The 17534-nt window shown below is 41.7% G+C and overlaps 1 protein-coding gene across 2 annotated transcripts; it reads left to right on the top strand.

The window, feature by feature from the left end:
• The first annotated feature begins 226 nt into the window (after nucleotides 1-226).
• Nucleotides 227-17232, top strand: esyt1b (extended synaptotagmin-like protein 1b). 2 transcript variants are annotated; one of them, XM_068594354.1, is made up of 52 exons: nucleotides 227-1144; nucleotides 1932-1973; nucleotides 2878-3012; nucleotides 3120-3193; nucleotides 3283-3355; nucleotides 3496-3585; nucleotides 3740-3795; nucleotides 3913-4033; nucleotides 4148-4324; nucleotides 4538-4620; nucleotides 4850-4898; nucleotides 4992-5081; nucleotides 5181-5276; nucleotides 5884-5955; nucleotides 6044-6130; nucleotides 6234-6383; nucleotides 6570-6683; nucleotides 6769-6945; nucleotides 7050-7135; nucleotides 7221-7269; nucleotides 7429-7518; nucleotides 7604-7699; nucleotides 7801-7872; nucleotides 7998-8084; nucleotides 8211-8357; nucleotides 8662-8768; nucleotides 8858-9035; nucleotides 9128-9304; nucleotides 9399-9481; nucleotides 9773-9821; nucleotides 9909-9998; nucleotides 10181-10276; nucleotides 10514-10585; nucleotides 10987-11073; nucleotides 11170-11316; nucleotides 11397-11512; nucleotides 11813-11936; nucleotides 12033-12127; nucleotides 12261-12402; nucleotides 13366-13542; nucleotides 13634-13716; nucleotides 14061-14109; nucleotides 14229-14318; nucleotides 14543-14638; nucleotides 14730-14801; nucleotides 14886-14972; nucleotides 15063-15209; nucleotides 15293-15432; nucleotides 15659-15790; nucleotides 15906-16008; nucleotides 16285-16334; nucleotides 16549-17232. In XM_068594354.1, exons 1-52 carry the CDS (start codon nucleotides 791-793, stop codon nucleotides 16574-16576), a joined length of 5484 nt encoding a protein of 1827 aa, XP_068450455.1. In that variant the 5' UTR covers nucleotides 227-790; the 3' UTR covers nucleotides 16577-17232. The 2 variants fall into 2 exon arrangements, with proteins under 2 accessions (XP_068450455.1, XP_068450456.1); XM_068594355.1 differs by lacking the exon at nucleotides 3496-3585.
• The last annotated feature ends 302 nt before the right edge of the window (nucleotides 17233-17534 follow it).

Below are 17534 nucleotides of genomic sequence, written 5' to 3'. Positions count from 1 at the left end.
TAATTGTACTCAGTTCACAGGTGCAATGCTCATGTTTACATCCCATTGCTGGAGTTGTTTGGGTGGAGTCACTTTGTGTAAACCTGAACCAGTTCCTTTTTCAGAAGCCTCATATCCGTGTGGCTCTTTAAACAAGTGCACCGTTTGGTGTCTGTGCAGCGTGTGAATCATGGCCTAGGCTCAAGGGGATTAAGGGGAATGTCCACTCTGCAGTTTTAAAATAAACTAGAGCAGCAGAAAGAGTTGATCTGAGGACCTGGGGGGTTAACGACTTGACAGGGAGACATTCTGCATTGTTCGACAGGTATGTTTTGGGACCGTGAACGTTTCATTTGATTACTTCAGTGAAGGATGTTGCATTTTCATCGCGTAATGCTGCAGTAATTACGGTAATTACCACACAGTGGATGACTGTCTTGCTGCGGTACCGAAAGAGTCAAAGATGGGGTTTTTTTGTTTCAGGGAGTGGGCGTGTTTTCATCTAGATAACGGGACAGGGGGAGAGGGGCAGAAATTGTCTGACACTTTTTTTTTCTAGACCGTGCTTCAGTCAGTGAAACTGCTCCAATTCAGCGATAAAGGAAATATCATTAAAAATGCGACACGGACTAACGGTGAGCTCACGGTAACGCGCCACGCGGCGTGGATTAGTTCAAACGGCAGTTACAAGTTACAATGTTACAAATGTGGCGTTAGACTAACTCAGCCAGCCGTGTCTCTACCCAACTCTTAACTATCGTGTATATCCAACGGTAACATTATTAGTGACGGTCTCCTCGAGGAAAACAGGATGCAAAGCGACAAATCGGAGCCGAGCGAAGCCACGAAGGGCGCAGAGGACGCCGAGAAGAAAGCGCTGAGCGCCGTGGGGACTGAAGGTCCCACACCGAAAGGCATAAGTGCGGTCGCGGTGCTCTGGACGTTTGGGAAATGTCTGGGCGCCTTGCTCCCCGTTTACCTGGCCGGGTACTACCGGGTCAGCACCAGCCTGCTGGTCTTCGGGATGATGGTCTACACGGGATGGAAACATGCCCGAGAAGCCAAGGAGACTCGCCTGAGGTCAGCCATGGAGCTGCTCAATGGCGAGGAGGAGTACACATCCATGCTCGTGTCCAAAAAAAGCAAGCAAGGGCTCCCGGCGTGGGTAAGAAAGGACCCTTCACCAGTCTGCGTGTGTCTGATTTAATCTGTCAACAACATTCCGTGTTCACCAGCTTCTCACTACCCTTGAACCCTTGCAGACCTAGAATGACCCGAAGTTACCGTAAAAGCATAATCTCACACTGTTTGAGTAAACTATCCTAATCATAGCCTTGACACTCATTTTTAATTCTGCATTTGAAATTTTTTGCATTGAGTGTCATAGCGTTGATTTGCAAGTTTACATCCTGAGAGGACAAGTACCAAATATGGAAATACTGAAATTCACCTAGTTGTTTTTTTAGTCAGAACATCTGGCCACACCCAAATAATGATCCTGTGGATACATGTTCTCCTTCAGTGGTTTTACTTTTGCATGCATATACTTGTCATTAAGGTATCAAAAAGGACCATCTGTGTATTACTCTTAAGTGTGCAAATAACATTTTAGGATGTTCTGGAGTTGTTCAATACAGTATACAGAGATTCACATTTAGCATCTCAACTTGTAAACGTTTTGTCACACATGAAAGGTAAACCACACAATAACACGCTGTGTCATTCAACGTGATCTCGACAGTTGCACTCATCTGATTTCCTTTTTTGTTTTTGTAATAGTTATCCAGCCTAAGGCCTGGTGCAAAAAGCACTGGGATAATATCAACAGTGTTATTGATGACATTTTCCTAACTGTTTAAAATATGACTGAATCATTTCCCTATCCTGTTGTGTGTCTCTGTGGCCCTATGCGTGATTTAATTATGTGCACTTATTGTCTTTATTTCCTTCAGGTCAGCTTTCCAGATGTTGAGAAGGTTGAGTGGCTGAATAAGGTAAAGTATCAGTGTTTTCCTATTCATCTTCATGTCTTAACTATCAATTTATAGAAAGACAACGTGTTTCCTTCTTTGTTAAGCCCACAGAAAACACGTGTCTGTCCGTTCAGCTGTTGTGCTGAATGACGTTCTGTACAGCCTGCTAGGTTAATAGCTGGTAGCACTGCTGCTGTTGCTGCCATGTCCCAGAAGAGGCCACACCCCCATAAGTGTAGCCACTCTGTCTGTGCTGCAGAGAGCAGGCCCAGTGCCAGGCCACCCTCTCAACATTTCCATTTCATTACAGGCTAGCTGACAGGAAGGAGGAGCTGCACAGCCCCCAAACTAATAATAAAATGGCAGCCATTGTCCCTCCACCCCCTTGGCTTTTTCTCGCTCAGACAAACAGTTATATTAGGTAATAAAAGTGCTCATGCAAACAGAACCATGAGATCGAAAAATCCGAGCCAGACAAAGCAGTGATTTGAGACTGGTTACTGAAGGGGAGGTCAGCAGTTTCCTTGTTGCTCAAGCTGCATCCCTCCCAGCAGCAGGCAGCTGATGACTCACTCTCCACTTATGCTGAAACAAACTCTGTTCTTTTTTAGTTTTTTTTCCACAGTCACACAAGCACACAAACAAGCAGTGCCTCTGCTTTTGGTTCTTTCACTGAAGGAATAAAGACTGAACAACTGAACATGCTTATGTAGAAACATTACCTTTGTGTAAAACGTGAACACACAAAGAGCACAGGAGTCATTGTGGTATTTGTAAGGACTCAACAGCTGTCTCCGTTTTGTGACAGTGTGGTTTAATTTTCTTAAAGACTTAGTCTCTGGTTGCAGGGATGTACAGTGTGTGTCATGGGCTGCGTCTTACCAATAAGAGCAGCTTATAACCCCGGCCTTGTTGGTCTGTCTAGGTGCTACAGCAGGTGTGGCCATTTGTTGGCCAATACCTTGAGAAGCTGCTGGTGGAAACCATTGCTCCATCTATCCGAGCCTCAAGTGCCCACCTCCAAACCCTCAGCTTTACAAAAGTGGATATGGGAGACAAGGTGATGGAATTGATAGCGCAAGTATAAAGTGACGATGCTGTAAAGATTCAAACAGAGGATGCATGTTGTTTTTATTGTGCTGAAAATGTGCTTTCTGTTTGCTGCAGGCCATGAAGGTCGTGGGGATCAAGGCGCACACTGAGAATGACAGAGGACAAGTCCTGCTAGATCTGTATATTAGGTGAATGTTTGGGAACACCGACACCTTGGTATCACAACTTTTAGAAGTTGTTAATGTGGGTGACATTTTGCTTTTCATTGTGTCCTCAGCTATGTTGGCAATGTCGAGATCAACGTTGAGGTGAAAAGATATTTCTGCAACGCTGGAGTCAAGGGAATACAGGTCAGTTTTCTTTTCAAAGTTAAATTATAATTCAATTAGATTACAGAGTAGCATGTCATCAATACAAAGATGTTGTCTGTTGTTGTGTCAGCATTTATCCATATGTTTCACAAACATCCGTCATGCTCCTCTGTCCTCAGCTACATGGGATGATGCGGGTGATCCTGGAGCCCCTGATTGGGGATGTGCCCATAGTGGGTGCTGTCTCTATGTTTTTCATCCAGCGACCTGTACGTCCATCTTCATTCACCTCTTTTTGTCATTTTCTGGTTGCCCCTCAAACTCATTTCCTGTGAACATCATGTGGTGATAGTCTTTTATGCTTTTCATGCTATTGATTTTGCATCTATTCTGATTGATTTGCTCTGTGTTATCTCTTCCCAGAAACTAGACATCAATTGGACTGGAATGACTAATTTGTTGGACATCCCTGGACTGAAGTGAGTCATGGTCAAATAACCTTTCATTAGTAACAGCAAGAACCTTATAATAACAAAGTAAATGATGAAGTCGGTACGGCAGTACATTTCCATTAAAATGCAGTTTCTTTGTTTCAGTGTCATGTCTGACAGCATGATTATGGATGCCATTGCCTCCTTCTTGGTGCTGCCCAATCGCTTGGTTGTCCCCCTGGTTCCAGGCCTGCATGTGGCCCAACTACGATCCCCTCTGCCCAGGGTAAAGCCTAAACACGCACCTACACATAGAGGAAGACTCTTATTTAATTGTCACATCTCAGTCAACACCAGTACACCAGTACATTACATCTGGTCCCCTCTTATCCATTATTAGGGTGTGGTACGCATCCACCTGCTGGAGGCACAGAATCTAGCAGCCAAGGACAACTACATGAAAGGGGTTATGGCTGGCCTGTCTGACCCCTATGCCATATTGAGGGTTGGCCCTCAGACCTTCACCTCCAAACACTTTGACAACACAGACTCTCCCAAGTGGGAAGAGATTTATGAGGTAAAAACAGGGAAACGTTTCATGGAAAGCTTTACATTTGTGTCATCATTGCACAGATCAAAATATCATTTCACTTTGTTCTGTATTTGAGGGATTAGACCGCTACAGCCCTAGGAATGCTCATTTTCATTCATGGTCGCATGGGGCCGAAGCCTGTTCCCATACAAATCCCTCTGTCCGTCTTCATGTCCTTGTGTGTGTCTGGTACATCAGGTTATAGTCCATGAAGTGCCTGGTCAAGAGTTGGAGGTGGAGGTATATGACAAAGACACAGACCAGGATGATTTCCTGGGCAGGTACATATACATATTCATGTCTCTCGTGTGCCTACATTTAATTTCGCATTGTCACCTGTCATTTGTCATCTTTCCTGGCCACTGGGAACAAGTACACTACCTCTTTATGAGGCATTTCTCTGTATTTTTAACTTAACTTCATCTGCTTTCTATGCTATAATGCTGTTGTTTTCAGCAATACATTCTCTTCTTTTGATTTAATTCTGTCTTACACTCCTTCTTCATATAGGACCAAATTGGATTTGGGCATTGTGAAGAAATCCATAGTTGTTGATGATGTAAGTAAAGGCTATTATTGTCTCAGTCACAGTATGAATAAGCTATGTGTGGGTCTTTGGGTTGTTAATGTATGCCTGTGGCTGTCTTCCCAGTGGTTCACTTTGAAAGATACTCCATCGGGACGGGTTCATTTCAGACTGGAGTGGTTGGCCTTGCTGCCTGTCACTGATCAACTAGAGCAGGTTTGAGTCACTCGCTGTCATTCAACTAATAAGCATTGCTCAGATGCATTAACAAAAATACCCGATACTCTAAATCACCCGTTTGCAATTCTCCTTCAGATCCTGAAGAGAAATGAAAGCGTCACCAGTAAGACAGCCGATCCACCTTCTTCAGCCATCTTGGTTGTATATCTGGACAAGGCGGAGGCACTTCCTGTGAGTCAAATAGCTCTACTCTCTCTGCCCACATTCGTGCTCAGCACAGAGCTGCTTCCTGTGTGTGTGTGTGTGTGTGTGTGTGTGTGTGTGTGTGTGTGTGTGTGTGTGTGTGTGTGTGTGTGTGTGTGTGTGTGTGTGCGTGTGTGTGTGTGTGTGTGTGCGTGTGTGTGGTTAAACTAGGGCAGAGCTGTAACTACCAGCTGTCATGCCATTCCATAAAGTTGTTGCTTTGGCTTTTGACCCTGTACCCTCTATTGTCGTGTAGATAACTTTATCCAAAGTTGTTGAACATTCATTTCGTACCATGTCAATTCATACACTGTAATACACACAGTAGTAACATTTGATTTATTTACAATGAAAACTTGGTTTCTGTGAATGCTGTTGTGGTTATACTTCCTGATTATACCACGCTGTGTGGTACTTCCTGTCAGTTATTTGTGCAGTTGCTATCGTAACCCAGTGCCCACAATTATTCACATTAACCATGTGTTGTCAGGGTGGTGGATGAAGTCTATTTATTGCTCTGCTCTTGGTTAAAGTATTCCATTGTACACATGCTTTACTGTCTATTCCTATATTTCTGAAACGGCATATCTTTTAGATGAAGAAGGGAAATAAACAGCCCAATCCCATGGTGCAGTTGTCTGTGCAGGACATCACAAGAGAGAGCAAGGTATATCTGTTGTGAAAACCAATGATGGTACTGTCGACTGTTTCATTTATTTCTATGTTATATGCACACTATTTATTATTGTCTTCAGACTTGTTACACAAATATCAATCCAGAGTGGGAGGAAGCGTTTACCTTCTTCATCCAGGATCCTCGCAAGCAGGACATAGACATTCAGGTACCACAGCTCGTACGAGTAGCTTCTCTGCACTGAACTTTGTGTTTGGTATACAAACGTCTTTTGTTCTTGTTTTGGCTTACCTTCATGGTAAATAAACCAGGTGAAGGACGCTGACCGTGTGCAGACATTGGGCAGTCTGACCATTCCTTTGTCTCGTCTGATGTCCAGTCCTGATCTTTCTCTGGATCAGTGGTTCCAGTTGGACAACTCTGAGTCTGCCAGTCGCATCTATATCAAAACAGTTCTCAGGGTAAATGGCAATGAGACCCTTTTCACTCATCTTGAACTGCATCAGACCAATTACTAACCAATAAGTAAAATAAACTAGCCCAATATTGGAGACTATTAATCATAAAATATGTTGTTTTTTTTCATATATATATAATGTATTTATATAAATGTGTATTTTAGCGGTCTCTTCTCTATTGTAACATAGGTCCTGTGGTTAGATGAGGAACGTATTTCATCTGATGTGTCATCTAATCTGGAGTCAGGAACGTCCAGACAGCTGCCCCAGCAGTCCTCTCCTCATTCGAGCTTTGCCACAGAGGTAATGGAGGACATTGCACTTCTGATTTGGACTTTTCTTAAATTGCACATGCTTATTGTAGTATGTTTGTAATTGTTTTTTTCAGGGAATGCTCAGGATTCACCTCTTGGCAGGACAGAACCTTGTTCCAAAAGATAACCTAATGGGTGGCATGGTGAAAGGCAAGAGTGACCCCTATGTCAAGATCAACATCGGGGGCGAAACATTCACAAGTCAAGTTATCAAGAGTAATCTTAACCCCACATGGAATGAGATGTATGAGGTAAATAACAAGGCTATTTATTGACTGTTTTTGTGGCTGAAGTTTGCGTGCATTTTTAATTGGTTTCAATCCTTTGACATTTGCAACACCTTTTCACCCCTCAGGTGATTCTCACCCAGCTGCCTGGCCAAGACTTGCAGATGGAGGTGTTTGATAAAGACATGGACATGAAGGATGATTTCATGGGCAGGTACAAGAGCTATAAACAATAATATTGCTACATAAAATGTATGGATTCAGAGATGCATTCTAAGCTCACATATCCTGATATGCAGGCTGAAGATCAGTCTGAAGGACATCATCGATTCACAGTTCACTGATCAGGTAAGATCTTCCTATCGAGACACAATGCTGCACGTTTAGCTTCATGAAATCCTGCCATATCTTCGAACTCCCATTAGTGCAACTGTCTAAGACTCTGAATCCAATACATTTACATCTGTAACACAGTTCATGTGTTAAAACTATTCAAATTCTTCTCAGTGGTACACTCTCAGTGATGTGAAGTCTGGGCGAGTTCACCTGGTACTGGAATGGGTAACGACCGCCTCAGAGTCAGACCGATTGGACCAGGTTGGTATTCCCTGAGTAGACATGAATTGATGGGCTTTTGATGGGAAACTTGGTCCATACTAACAAGTATTGTCTGTGTCTTCAGGTTCTTCAGTTCTATTCCAGGCAAACCTACCAAAACAAGGCAGTTCCCTCAGCAGGCTTACTGTTTGTCTTCATTGGGCAAGCAGATGGCTTACCAGTGAGTCTTTTTCTATTGATGTTAAGGGTTAAGTCAGGACAGGTATTTATTGTTTTGAATACATATGCTTCTCTTACCATTCCCTGTTTGTCTCTTTACAGGTTAAGAAGAGTGGTAAGGAGCCAAAAGTAGGAGCCGAGGTTACTCTTGGAGAAATGTGCCGCAAAACTACAGTAAGACCTCAAACTTCATTTTGCTAAGAAATGAATGACTATGTTTCAAGGTACTTTCTAAGCATTACTTTTAAGAGTGACATGAGATCTGTCAGTAATATTAACTGACCTTTGCGTCTCTGCAGGTGTGTGATCGTACCACATCACCTCAGTGGGATGAGGCATTCTGCTTCTTGGTTCGGGACCCCAGAAAAGATATTCTTGTCGTAAAGGTCTGCTCAGTACAGCACACGATCAAAGTGGCGCAGAAAGAGTGTCGGGCATACTGATGCAAACGGAGTGCGATCTCCGATATATAAATACGACCTATACTAACAGCCTGTATTGTGTTTCTTCAGCTCTCCCACAGCTGGACCTTGCCCATTGGTTCCCTGGTGGTTCCTATCAGAGAGCTGCTCTCTGAACCAGAGCTGGTCCTGGACCAGTGGATCCATCTGGATGGAGCCTCACCTGAGAGTCAGGTTCTTCTGAGGGCAGAACTGAAGGTGGTTTCCCTGTCATTTTCTACATTTTGATTATTTAAATTATTTTGCAAATGTCCATTAGGTTTCTTTGTCTCTATCTCTCTGTGGTCACCTGTTATATCTCTTCTTTTGTTTTACTCAGTATAACTATCTGCAATATGTGTTGGTGTTTCTTTATATGTATCTGTATCATTTATTTCTTTATCATGAGGCTTTTGAGGCAGTTTGTTAGTTTTGTATTTGTACTGATGTTGATACATGCAGCCACAACGGATACAAAGCTGGTTAACAAAATGATACATTAATAATTTTGAATCAAATGCAGATGCTGATTCCCAGCAAATGTCCGGGCCCCATTGATAAGGCTATTGTCACTTCAGCATCAGACCCTTCCCCTGCTCAGAAAAAACAGGAAATAGACACAATGCTTAGGTGAGATAGTTAATTTAAAAAGTCTGTACATACTTTCAATTGGGCCTTTTGTCACCTACATGTTTTGATTACTACTTTTTGGGTTTTAGGTCAAGTTCAGTGGACGTTCCTCCCGTGGAGACTCTTGCCTCCTCAGTGACGTTGCAGGAAGATGTTGACGAAAAGGAAACGTCAGCTGGTGTGACTGAAGAGAAGGTGGAGGAACTACCAAGTCCTGCCGTAAAACAACCTTCTCATACTTCCCCAGACCTCAGCTTTGCCAGTGAGGTACAACACCGTGATCTACAGGAGCATATGCATGTGACACAATTTAATTTAAAAAAACTAGCAATAAAACATTTAATGATCCCGTCCTGTAGGGGCTGCTGAGAATCATCCTACTGGAGGCTCAGAGTCTGGTTGCCAAGGATAACATGATGGGTGGTATGGTGAAGGGCAAGAGTGACCCCTATGCCAAGATCAATGTTGGAGGAGTTGAATTTATGAGTAATGTGATCAAGGAGAATCTTAACCCAGTCTGGAATGAGATGTATGAGGTGTGTATAAAATTACTTATTTCAAATAAAATTGCAATGATACAACTTTAAGTTAACCTACTTGTTTTTTATTTTAATGCTTGTGTTCTCCCAGGTGGTGCTGAGGCCTCAGTCAGGACAGGAGGTGCAAGTAGAGCTGTATGACAAAGACATGGACAAAGACGACTTCCTGGGCAGGTAAGTTCAGTGAGTCAACATGTACACGCTCAAACTGTAGTTATTTGACCATAAACACAACATTACAGGTATATTTCTGTCTAGTTTAAGTTATGGAAAAATCTGCATTTGGTGTTTATCAAGTCTTTCTAGTTGTATTTCTTAAGTGTTTACTACCATTTCTTATGTAAACAAACCTTTTACAGCATTAGAACAATATATAACCTTTTAGAGAAATTCAAATGAAGGGTCTGGCTTCATTTGCACATTTTGTTTGTGTAAAATGTGCCAACATGTTTTCATTTTGAGCAGATACAAAATCAGTGTGGCAGACATCATCCGTTCCCAGTACACAGACCAGGTCAGTATTGCTGGCCCAACTGTATCTTAGTTAATGCTGTGGCGTTATCATCGTCTTTAATTCACTAAGTATCACTTTCTGTTTCAGTGGTACACGCTGAATGCCGTGAAGTCTGGACGTGTTCGCCTGATACTGGAGTGGGTACCAGCTGTGTCACACAATGACCCCCTGGACCAAGTTAGTGCCATTTTTATTATTTGTTTTTTCCTCTATTCATGCAAAGATCTCTAATCTTTATCAATTGCATTGCTTATTGCTCCCACATCAGTTCTATTCCATAATGATACCCTGTTTATTTCACCATGCACATCAGTTGTGAGTCATTGTAATGTATTTGTCATGTGATTTTTCTGCTGCAGGTGATGCATGTGCAGTCTCTCCAGTCTTTCCAGAACAAGGCTGTTCCCTCTGCAGCCCTGCTCTTCGTTTATGTTGACAGAGCACACGCATTGCCTGTGAGTCTCTGTACACTATGATAAGTGTGCTATCTCAGAGTTATAGATAGACAGTTTGGAAAGCACATGTTGATAAAACAGAGGCGCCATTGGCACAAGGGGGAATAATAATGTAATTATTCAGGAATATTTAATTTTTTTTAAGGAATTGAAGTTGGCTTTCCATCTGTTGTTGCTGTAATTACAGTGAGACAATACAAACTACTCACATAATGTTATGTGTCTTTCTGTGTTCAGTTTAAGAAAAGTGGAAAGGAGCCCAAGGCTGCGGCTGAGCTTGTTTTTGGTAAAACAACCTACAAAACCAAGGTATGAGACGGATGACATAAAACCAACCTACATGTTTTCTATACCAGCATAGACTGCAACTAATAAATATTTATGTTAATCATTAAGTCAATAAAATGTAATTAAGAAGTTCCCATCACAATTTCCCAGAAACCTAACCAGTTTGTCGGCAATAGTTAAACAGTTGTATGGAATAGATGACTACGTTCAATGTTTAAAACTTAAAACTTTGTCGCCCCCCACTGGTGATATTGAAAAAGACAAGGGTTGACAGTAATACTTGCAGATATCTTTGTTCAAAATACCAGTGAAGAAGTAACAATGTAATCAGATAACAATGACTGTATAGATATTATTATTCCATGCCCAGCTTAAAGAACAAACCCTCATCCAATTTACCCGTGCTCTTTTTCTATCTGAAGGTATGCGATCGCTCCAGATCACCTCAGTGGGAGGAGGCGTTCTACTTCCCGGTTCGCAACCCCAGAGAGGAGATGCTCATAATAAAAGTGAGTGTGATGTACAACAGTTGCTGAAGACCACTGGGAGTGGCAGGAACATCTCCTGCTCTGACTTGAGTCTTTCATGTGTCCTTATTGCTGTAGTTGTCGAGTGCATGGGACCAGCCAATGGGATCTATTGTACTCCCTGTGAGAGAGCTGCTCTCTGAACCACAGCTGGTTCTGGACCAATGGATGCCTTTGGATGGAGCCTTACCTGAAAGTGAGATCTTACTGAGGGCTGAACTCAAGGTAAGAGAGGACACACACAGGGCATTGTTACAGTTGTCATTGATACACTGATCACCCAACAGCAGATGTGTTGTTGACAGGTCCTGAGCTCCAGGATGACTGAGGCTCCTCAGCCGTCTGCGACTTCAAAGAAGGAAGAGTCGGTTATTTCATCAGCCAGTGAGGACAAAAAAAGCTCAGAGCTGACCAAAGATGAGTGAGTGTTGTTTGCCTGGTTTATTAATATGCACAACACTCTTCAGATTGTTGCTTGGTCTTCTCAATAAAACACCAACTGCATACCACTTACTGTATTCAACATATTAAGAACAGTTATCAATAAATACAAGTTAGAAACATAAACTAGTGTTGATAAACAAGACATTTAAAAGTGTAGTGACTGGCTATCGGTAGGATGTACAAGCGGATATGCTCTGATAAAAGCCCATATTCTCTGTTGTTAGTTCCAGTCAGAAGTCTGGCTGTGGTGTTTTGTGACAGCAGTGTGTATTTTCAGATTGTTTGCAGTATCCAGCCAGTTCAAACACTCTGAAGAGGAAGATGCTGTGGCCTTCCCAGAAGATGCTGCTCCCCCTGAACCAGCTGTCATTCACACTGCACTTGATGCGTTCCCCGCTGCTGTGAGTCTAAGCGCATTATAGTCAGTCGTTATCAGCTTTAACTATCGAAACTAAACTCATCCGACACTTTTATAACGTTCATGAAATTTGGCTCAGCTGGTGGAGGAGCCAACAGATCCAGAAGAACATCCCGAGCAGTCAGACACAGCGGTGAAAGGAGACTTTGAACCGCAGCAACGGCAGACAGGAGGGTGAGCTCCATGTCGCAGCAAATAAGAACATGTTTATTGTTTAGTTTACCCTTTGTTGTTGCGTCAAGGATCCATAAATTGCAATATATTATTTATAATGGACCTAATAACAAACATGTTTACATTTCTGTAGCACTGGTTTAGGAAACCTTGTTCAAGCCACAGTGACAGGTCTTCCTGCTGACACACTGGGGCCAGCAGAGGTCACAGAAATCCCCAAAGCTGAGGAAGTCCTTCAACCACACACAACCCCCAGCCAGGACTTTGGTGAAGAGGTGGGTTTACGTCTTGTATGCAGAGTGGAAGTTCAATAATTAGTTGCTACCAACTGAACAGTGGCATTTGTTCTTTGTCCACTGCCCCTCTTTAATTTTTGGGATAAGTTCATTATTTAAAACTATAAGAAAACACTTCCTTTAGCAGGATCCTCCCCTCCTCTCCCTCAGTGAACACACTTGAGTTATGGTGTTCATCATTCAAGAAAAAACAACACAATATCTTAAAATGTCTGGGCCACGTATCCATCAGAACTGTGTGTCTGAGAATCCATCATACTGATAGTAATATCCTGCTTATCCTGCTAGTTATACATTTTGACCCCAATCATTGAGATAACTCATGCTGATGAATCTCAGCCTCATCTTCTGGGTTTTCTGAGTAACCGCAGACTCTTTTCAAACACTGTGAATGTGCCACTTCCTCTTGACTTTAAATATCACTGCATGTTCTGCTGGGGAGATTTCAGTGTCCTCTGGTGATTTGATGGATCAGGTGTGTGTTCCTGAGAACCTCTGCATAGATACCTGTGTCACGCCAAGTTTAGTAAAAAAAAAAGAGGAATTTCCAGACAGGAGGCACAATAAAAAAAAAAGTGCCAACTATTGTATCGTTAATACAATGTACAGAAGTCTGGTGTGAGGGAGGAACCGTTACAACTTAAAAAAACAAGTTTTCATGAACCAAATTTAGATCAGACAAACGTATCCTCTATCATGTTCCCTTTCACTTGACTTACTACAGCAGCATAATATGCTCCTGAAGGCAGTATAATAACAGCTTGTAGTATTTATCATGTGGGTATGTTCAAATTAACAAAGAAAAGATTTGGATATTATGACAAAAATAATTTAAAAAACACCTGTTTTCCAGTCACACATATAGTTCACATCACCAAGCTACTGTGTTGTGTGATCGGTGACACCGTATGTGTTGTAACATTTACACTCTTCACCCTGCAGGGGCTGCTGAGGATTCACCTGCTGGAGGCCCAGAACCTGGTGGCCAAGGACAACCTGATGGGGGGCATGGTGAAGGGCAAGAGCGACCCCTATGTCAAGATCAACATAGGGGGAGTTACATTTAAAAGTCATGTCATCAAGGAGAATCTCAACCCAACATGGAAGGAGATGTATGAGGTGTGAAGTATTCTCAGGTTAGGCGTTGCATATTGTTTGGATTTCACTGCATGGAGAGTTTTTGGACACAAATATATTTTGTTTCTAACAGCTGGTTTTGAGCGGGCACAGCGTCCAGGAGATCAAGTTTGAAGCATTTGATAAGGATTTAGATGCGGATGACTTTCTTGGCAGGTATGTGTCCTAATGTTGGTTAATCAGTCACATTCATAAGCACCTCAGATAAAAAGTATACAGAGTGCAATGATCCACAGTGACATTCACATGTGACTTACTTCCCATAATGTTACACTGAAATACAATAGCCATTCACAGTGGGGTCCAGCAGCTGCTAATCATTAACATGTATTATACAATATTTGATGTTGGTGGATTTATTTACAGAAGGGGTATTATTTACAAATGCCTGGAAATCATCTTTGTTAATAGGGGGTTGAATTATTTTTCTTTAGTTTTCATTAAGAATTATTGCTATACACCACATCTTGTGAATCATTTGCCTATTTTCATTGTCACAGATTCAGCATTAAGCTAGATGAGGTCATCAGATCCCAGTACACAGATCAGGTTAGTCAATAACTCTATTGAATTTTTCCATGTGAATTTTTAACTCTGTTCTGTGTCATTTCCTTATCGTAAGGGTGTTGGTTGCCCTGCTTCTTTAAATGACTTTGTCTCTGTTGTAGTGGTACACTCTGAATGATGTGAAGTCTGGTCGGGTCCACCTGATACTGGAATGGGTGCCTGCAGTGTCACATTCGGTCAGCCTTGACCAGGTCGGTCCTTACTTGTGTCCACCCACTGTTTAGTCTACCACTCTGTAAACAAGCAGTATTGACGTGTCCATGACAAAGCAGCCTCCTAGATAATGCGGTCTAGTCACATTCCAACACGCAGGACATATTATTCACTCTGCAAAACAATGACCATTTACTTTTTCACTTTCCACTTTTGGAAAGCAAAAACAGATTTTTATTTTATTTTTTGCTCCATGTCACAGGTGCTGCAGCTTCAATCTCTCCAGTCTTATCAAAACAAAGCGGTCCCCTCTGCTGCTCTACTTTTTGTCCACTTGGAGAAAGCGCATGCATTACCTGTAAGTCACCTGTACTTTATTAACATGCAATGCAATAAGTAAAAAGATTTTTCATATGTTAACACTTGGATGCCTCTTTCTCCCTTGATAGTTGAAGAAGAGTGGAAAGGAACCCAAAGCAGGAGCTGAACTGGTTTTGGGTGAAACAACCTACAAAACCAAAGTAAGACTTTTGATACATGGTGCTGTATTGTCAGTCTGATAGATACATTTTAGTAACAACTAGCATATATTTTCATCTCTTAAGCTGTGTGAGCGCAGCACCAGTCCTCAGTGGAATGAGTGTTTCTACTTCCTGGTGCACGACCCTAAACATCAGATGCTTGTACTAAAGGCAAGATATTCATTTTACTTTTATTCTGCATCTAACATTTCACAGCAATGATATTGGTTGTTTTCAGTCCCTTTCTTTCTTGCATTGCAGTTGTCCAGTGGTTGGGACCAGCCAATGGGATCACTGGTGATTCCTATGAAGGAGCTGCTTGCAGAACCACAACTGGTCCTTGACCAGTGGTTCCATCTGGATGGAGCCACATCTAAGAGTCAGATCCTGCTGAGGGCTGAACTCAAGGTGACAAACATCTACGCACACACTCACGTATTGTAATACATAACAACAAATTAACAATGACACTTGTTCTTCATGTTCAATAGGTTCTACGTTCCAAAATGGTGGATATGATCAGTGCAGGGACTCTGCCGTGTGCTGCTGGATGTGGATCTGGTCAGGTGAAGTTGTCTCTTTCATATGCCTCGCTGGAGAGACAACTCACCGTCATCGTCCATGCCTGCAGGTGTGCTTCCTCAAATAGTGTGTATTAGTCGGATTGTGTTCTCAGCAACTTTGGAAAAGGGTCGATAAACCTACCCTTTTAGAGAAAGCTGGCGCTTAACAAACAATGGAAGCCATTGTTGATAACGGCTCTAGTTTGCAAAGAGGCACTATATTGTTCTAGTATACTGGGACTTTTCAATATTCAACACAGTTATTTAAGTTATGCTTTCTCTTTCTGTGTTCAGAGGTCTGTTGTCTCAAAGTAAGGATGGAGTGGACAGCTATGTCTCTCTCATGCTGCTTCCAGACAAAAGCAAGGCCACCAAGAGGAAGACAGCAGTGAAGAAAAGAGACCTCGATCCAGAATTCAATGAGAGGTAATTAAATAATTAGCTCATTGTATTATCATTCCTCTGCTGTTTTTAATAATTTTCTTAAGAATTGTGTTACTGTCATTGTTCACATTTAATCATCTTTGTCTATTTTTTTTAGGTTTGAGTATGAACTGTCTGTGGATGAAATAAGGTTCAAGCGCCTCAATGTATCAGTGAAGAATAACTCGGCCTCGTTCAGGAGCCGCGACATCATTGGACAGGTCAGTCTGAGACCTCTAAAGGCTAATGAGTATATCAGGGTCTCCAGATAATGACATACTGTATGTGACTCCTCCGCAACTCACATTGAGATAACTTTGTTAAATCCACACGCTGAGAACTAATGCTAGCCAGCCAGGTAGTTGTTTACTGCTTTGGATTGTGATCCTAGCTTTTAAATGATTTCACTCTGAAGTGCACCAATTGTATGCAGAAATACTTCAAATACATGAGCTTTATGTGCAGCTTGATGCTGACATGTCATTCCTATTCTTTAGGTGCTGATCGAGTTGGCCCAGGTGGACTTGACTTCCGGTGTCACAGAATGGTGAGCGGAGTAAACTGTGCAAGTTTGTTAAAGTGATTCTAAGATTGAAAGGGAGCTGCAAAAAGTTAATAGTTTATGTTAATTCATATATTGAGTGTACAGATAGCAGAGATGTTGGAGGGAGAAATTTGAAAAGTTTCTGTCTGGTATTTCTTAACTGTGCACCGGTTTTCTTTGTCAATGTTAAATGTCTCTGTCCCTCTATTTATTTCAGGTTCACCCTGAAAGATGAAGCTGAATAGTGATGATGATGATGATGATGATGATGATGATCATGATGTCACCGCTCAACCTGGCATTGCGCCACTGCTGTAACTCACACTGATGCCTTCTCCTTCCCACCTCTGCATACAGTCCCACCGTGACAGCCTTACCTGCATTCACCTGGCTCTCCATGTATTACCATATAATATAGAATTGCACCGTTTAGTCACACACATCAATAGAAACCAAAGATAAGAAGGCTGATGTAGCTGAGTTGACAAGGACAGTGAAAGTGCATATTGACTGAAGGATACTTTACTATATGAAGAGAACATAGTTTTAAGACAGAGTGGAGCAAGTGAAAGATGAACAGATCCAGAAGGAATTAAGTCATAATTTGTTGTTTTGTTTGCTTTTCTTGTTGCAGGAATGTTTTAGATTTGAGATTATCTTGAAGTGCAGTTTTTTTGGTTCTGTTTTACGACAGGCCGATATTGAAGTTATTCTATCTTTCACAGCACCTTGTTTGTGTTTGAAATTGCTTTTGAACATGATTTTTACATGTTTTTTTTTTTTTACAAGACATTTATTTCTTACATCAACGTCACAATTATATCCTATGTTTGATTTTGTGTATATTTGCAAATAATTTGATCGGATCCAATGCTGTTTGTTGAAGGATGGCATGACAAAAATAAACAGATTTTGCACATCTCACAGTTTTCTTTTTGTGAAACTGTTTTGGGACGTTACAGTTGTATACACGTTTCATTCATACATTGTATAACCAAATCTTTTCAATATTTATATTTTGAACCCTTCTTTATTTAATTGACGCACACTGCTGTGATAGTGGGTATAGGAATTTAATTAAAATGATATAGAGGAACTTCAAATTTAGAAGAGTGTATCAATGTTTGATGTTATTTACTTTAGCTGTCAGTTGTGTTAAAAGTTAGGATAGGTGTGTTTATTTATATAACCATATTGAGGCTC

The sequence above is a fragment of the Clinocottus analis genome, unplaced genomic scaffold (assembly GCF_023055335.1).
Source record: "Clinocottus analis isolate CAN_PGR_092001 unplaced genomic scaffold, fCliAna1.0.p SCAF_3, whole genome shotgun sequence".
In the NCBI taxonomy this organism is placed as follows: domain Eukaryota; kingdom Metazoa; phylum Chordata; class Actinopteri; order Perciformes; family Cottidae; genus Clinocottus; species Clinocottus analis.
This window is presented reverse-complemented; position numbering and strand designations above follow the sequence as displayed.

Coding starts and splice junctions, on each gene's coding strand:
- esyt1b (XM_068594354.1), top strand. CDS start 791: ATGCAAAGCGACAAATCGGAGCCGAGCGAAGCCACGAAGGGCGCAGAG. Junction 3,586..3,739: donor TGTTTTTCATCCAGCGACCT/GTACGTCCATCT, acceptor ATCTCTTCCCAG/AAACTAGACATCAATTGGAC. Junction 11,074..11,169: donor AGGAGATGCTCATAATAAAA/GTGAGTGTGATG, acceptor TTATTGCTGTAG/TTGTCGAGTGCATGGGACCA.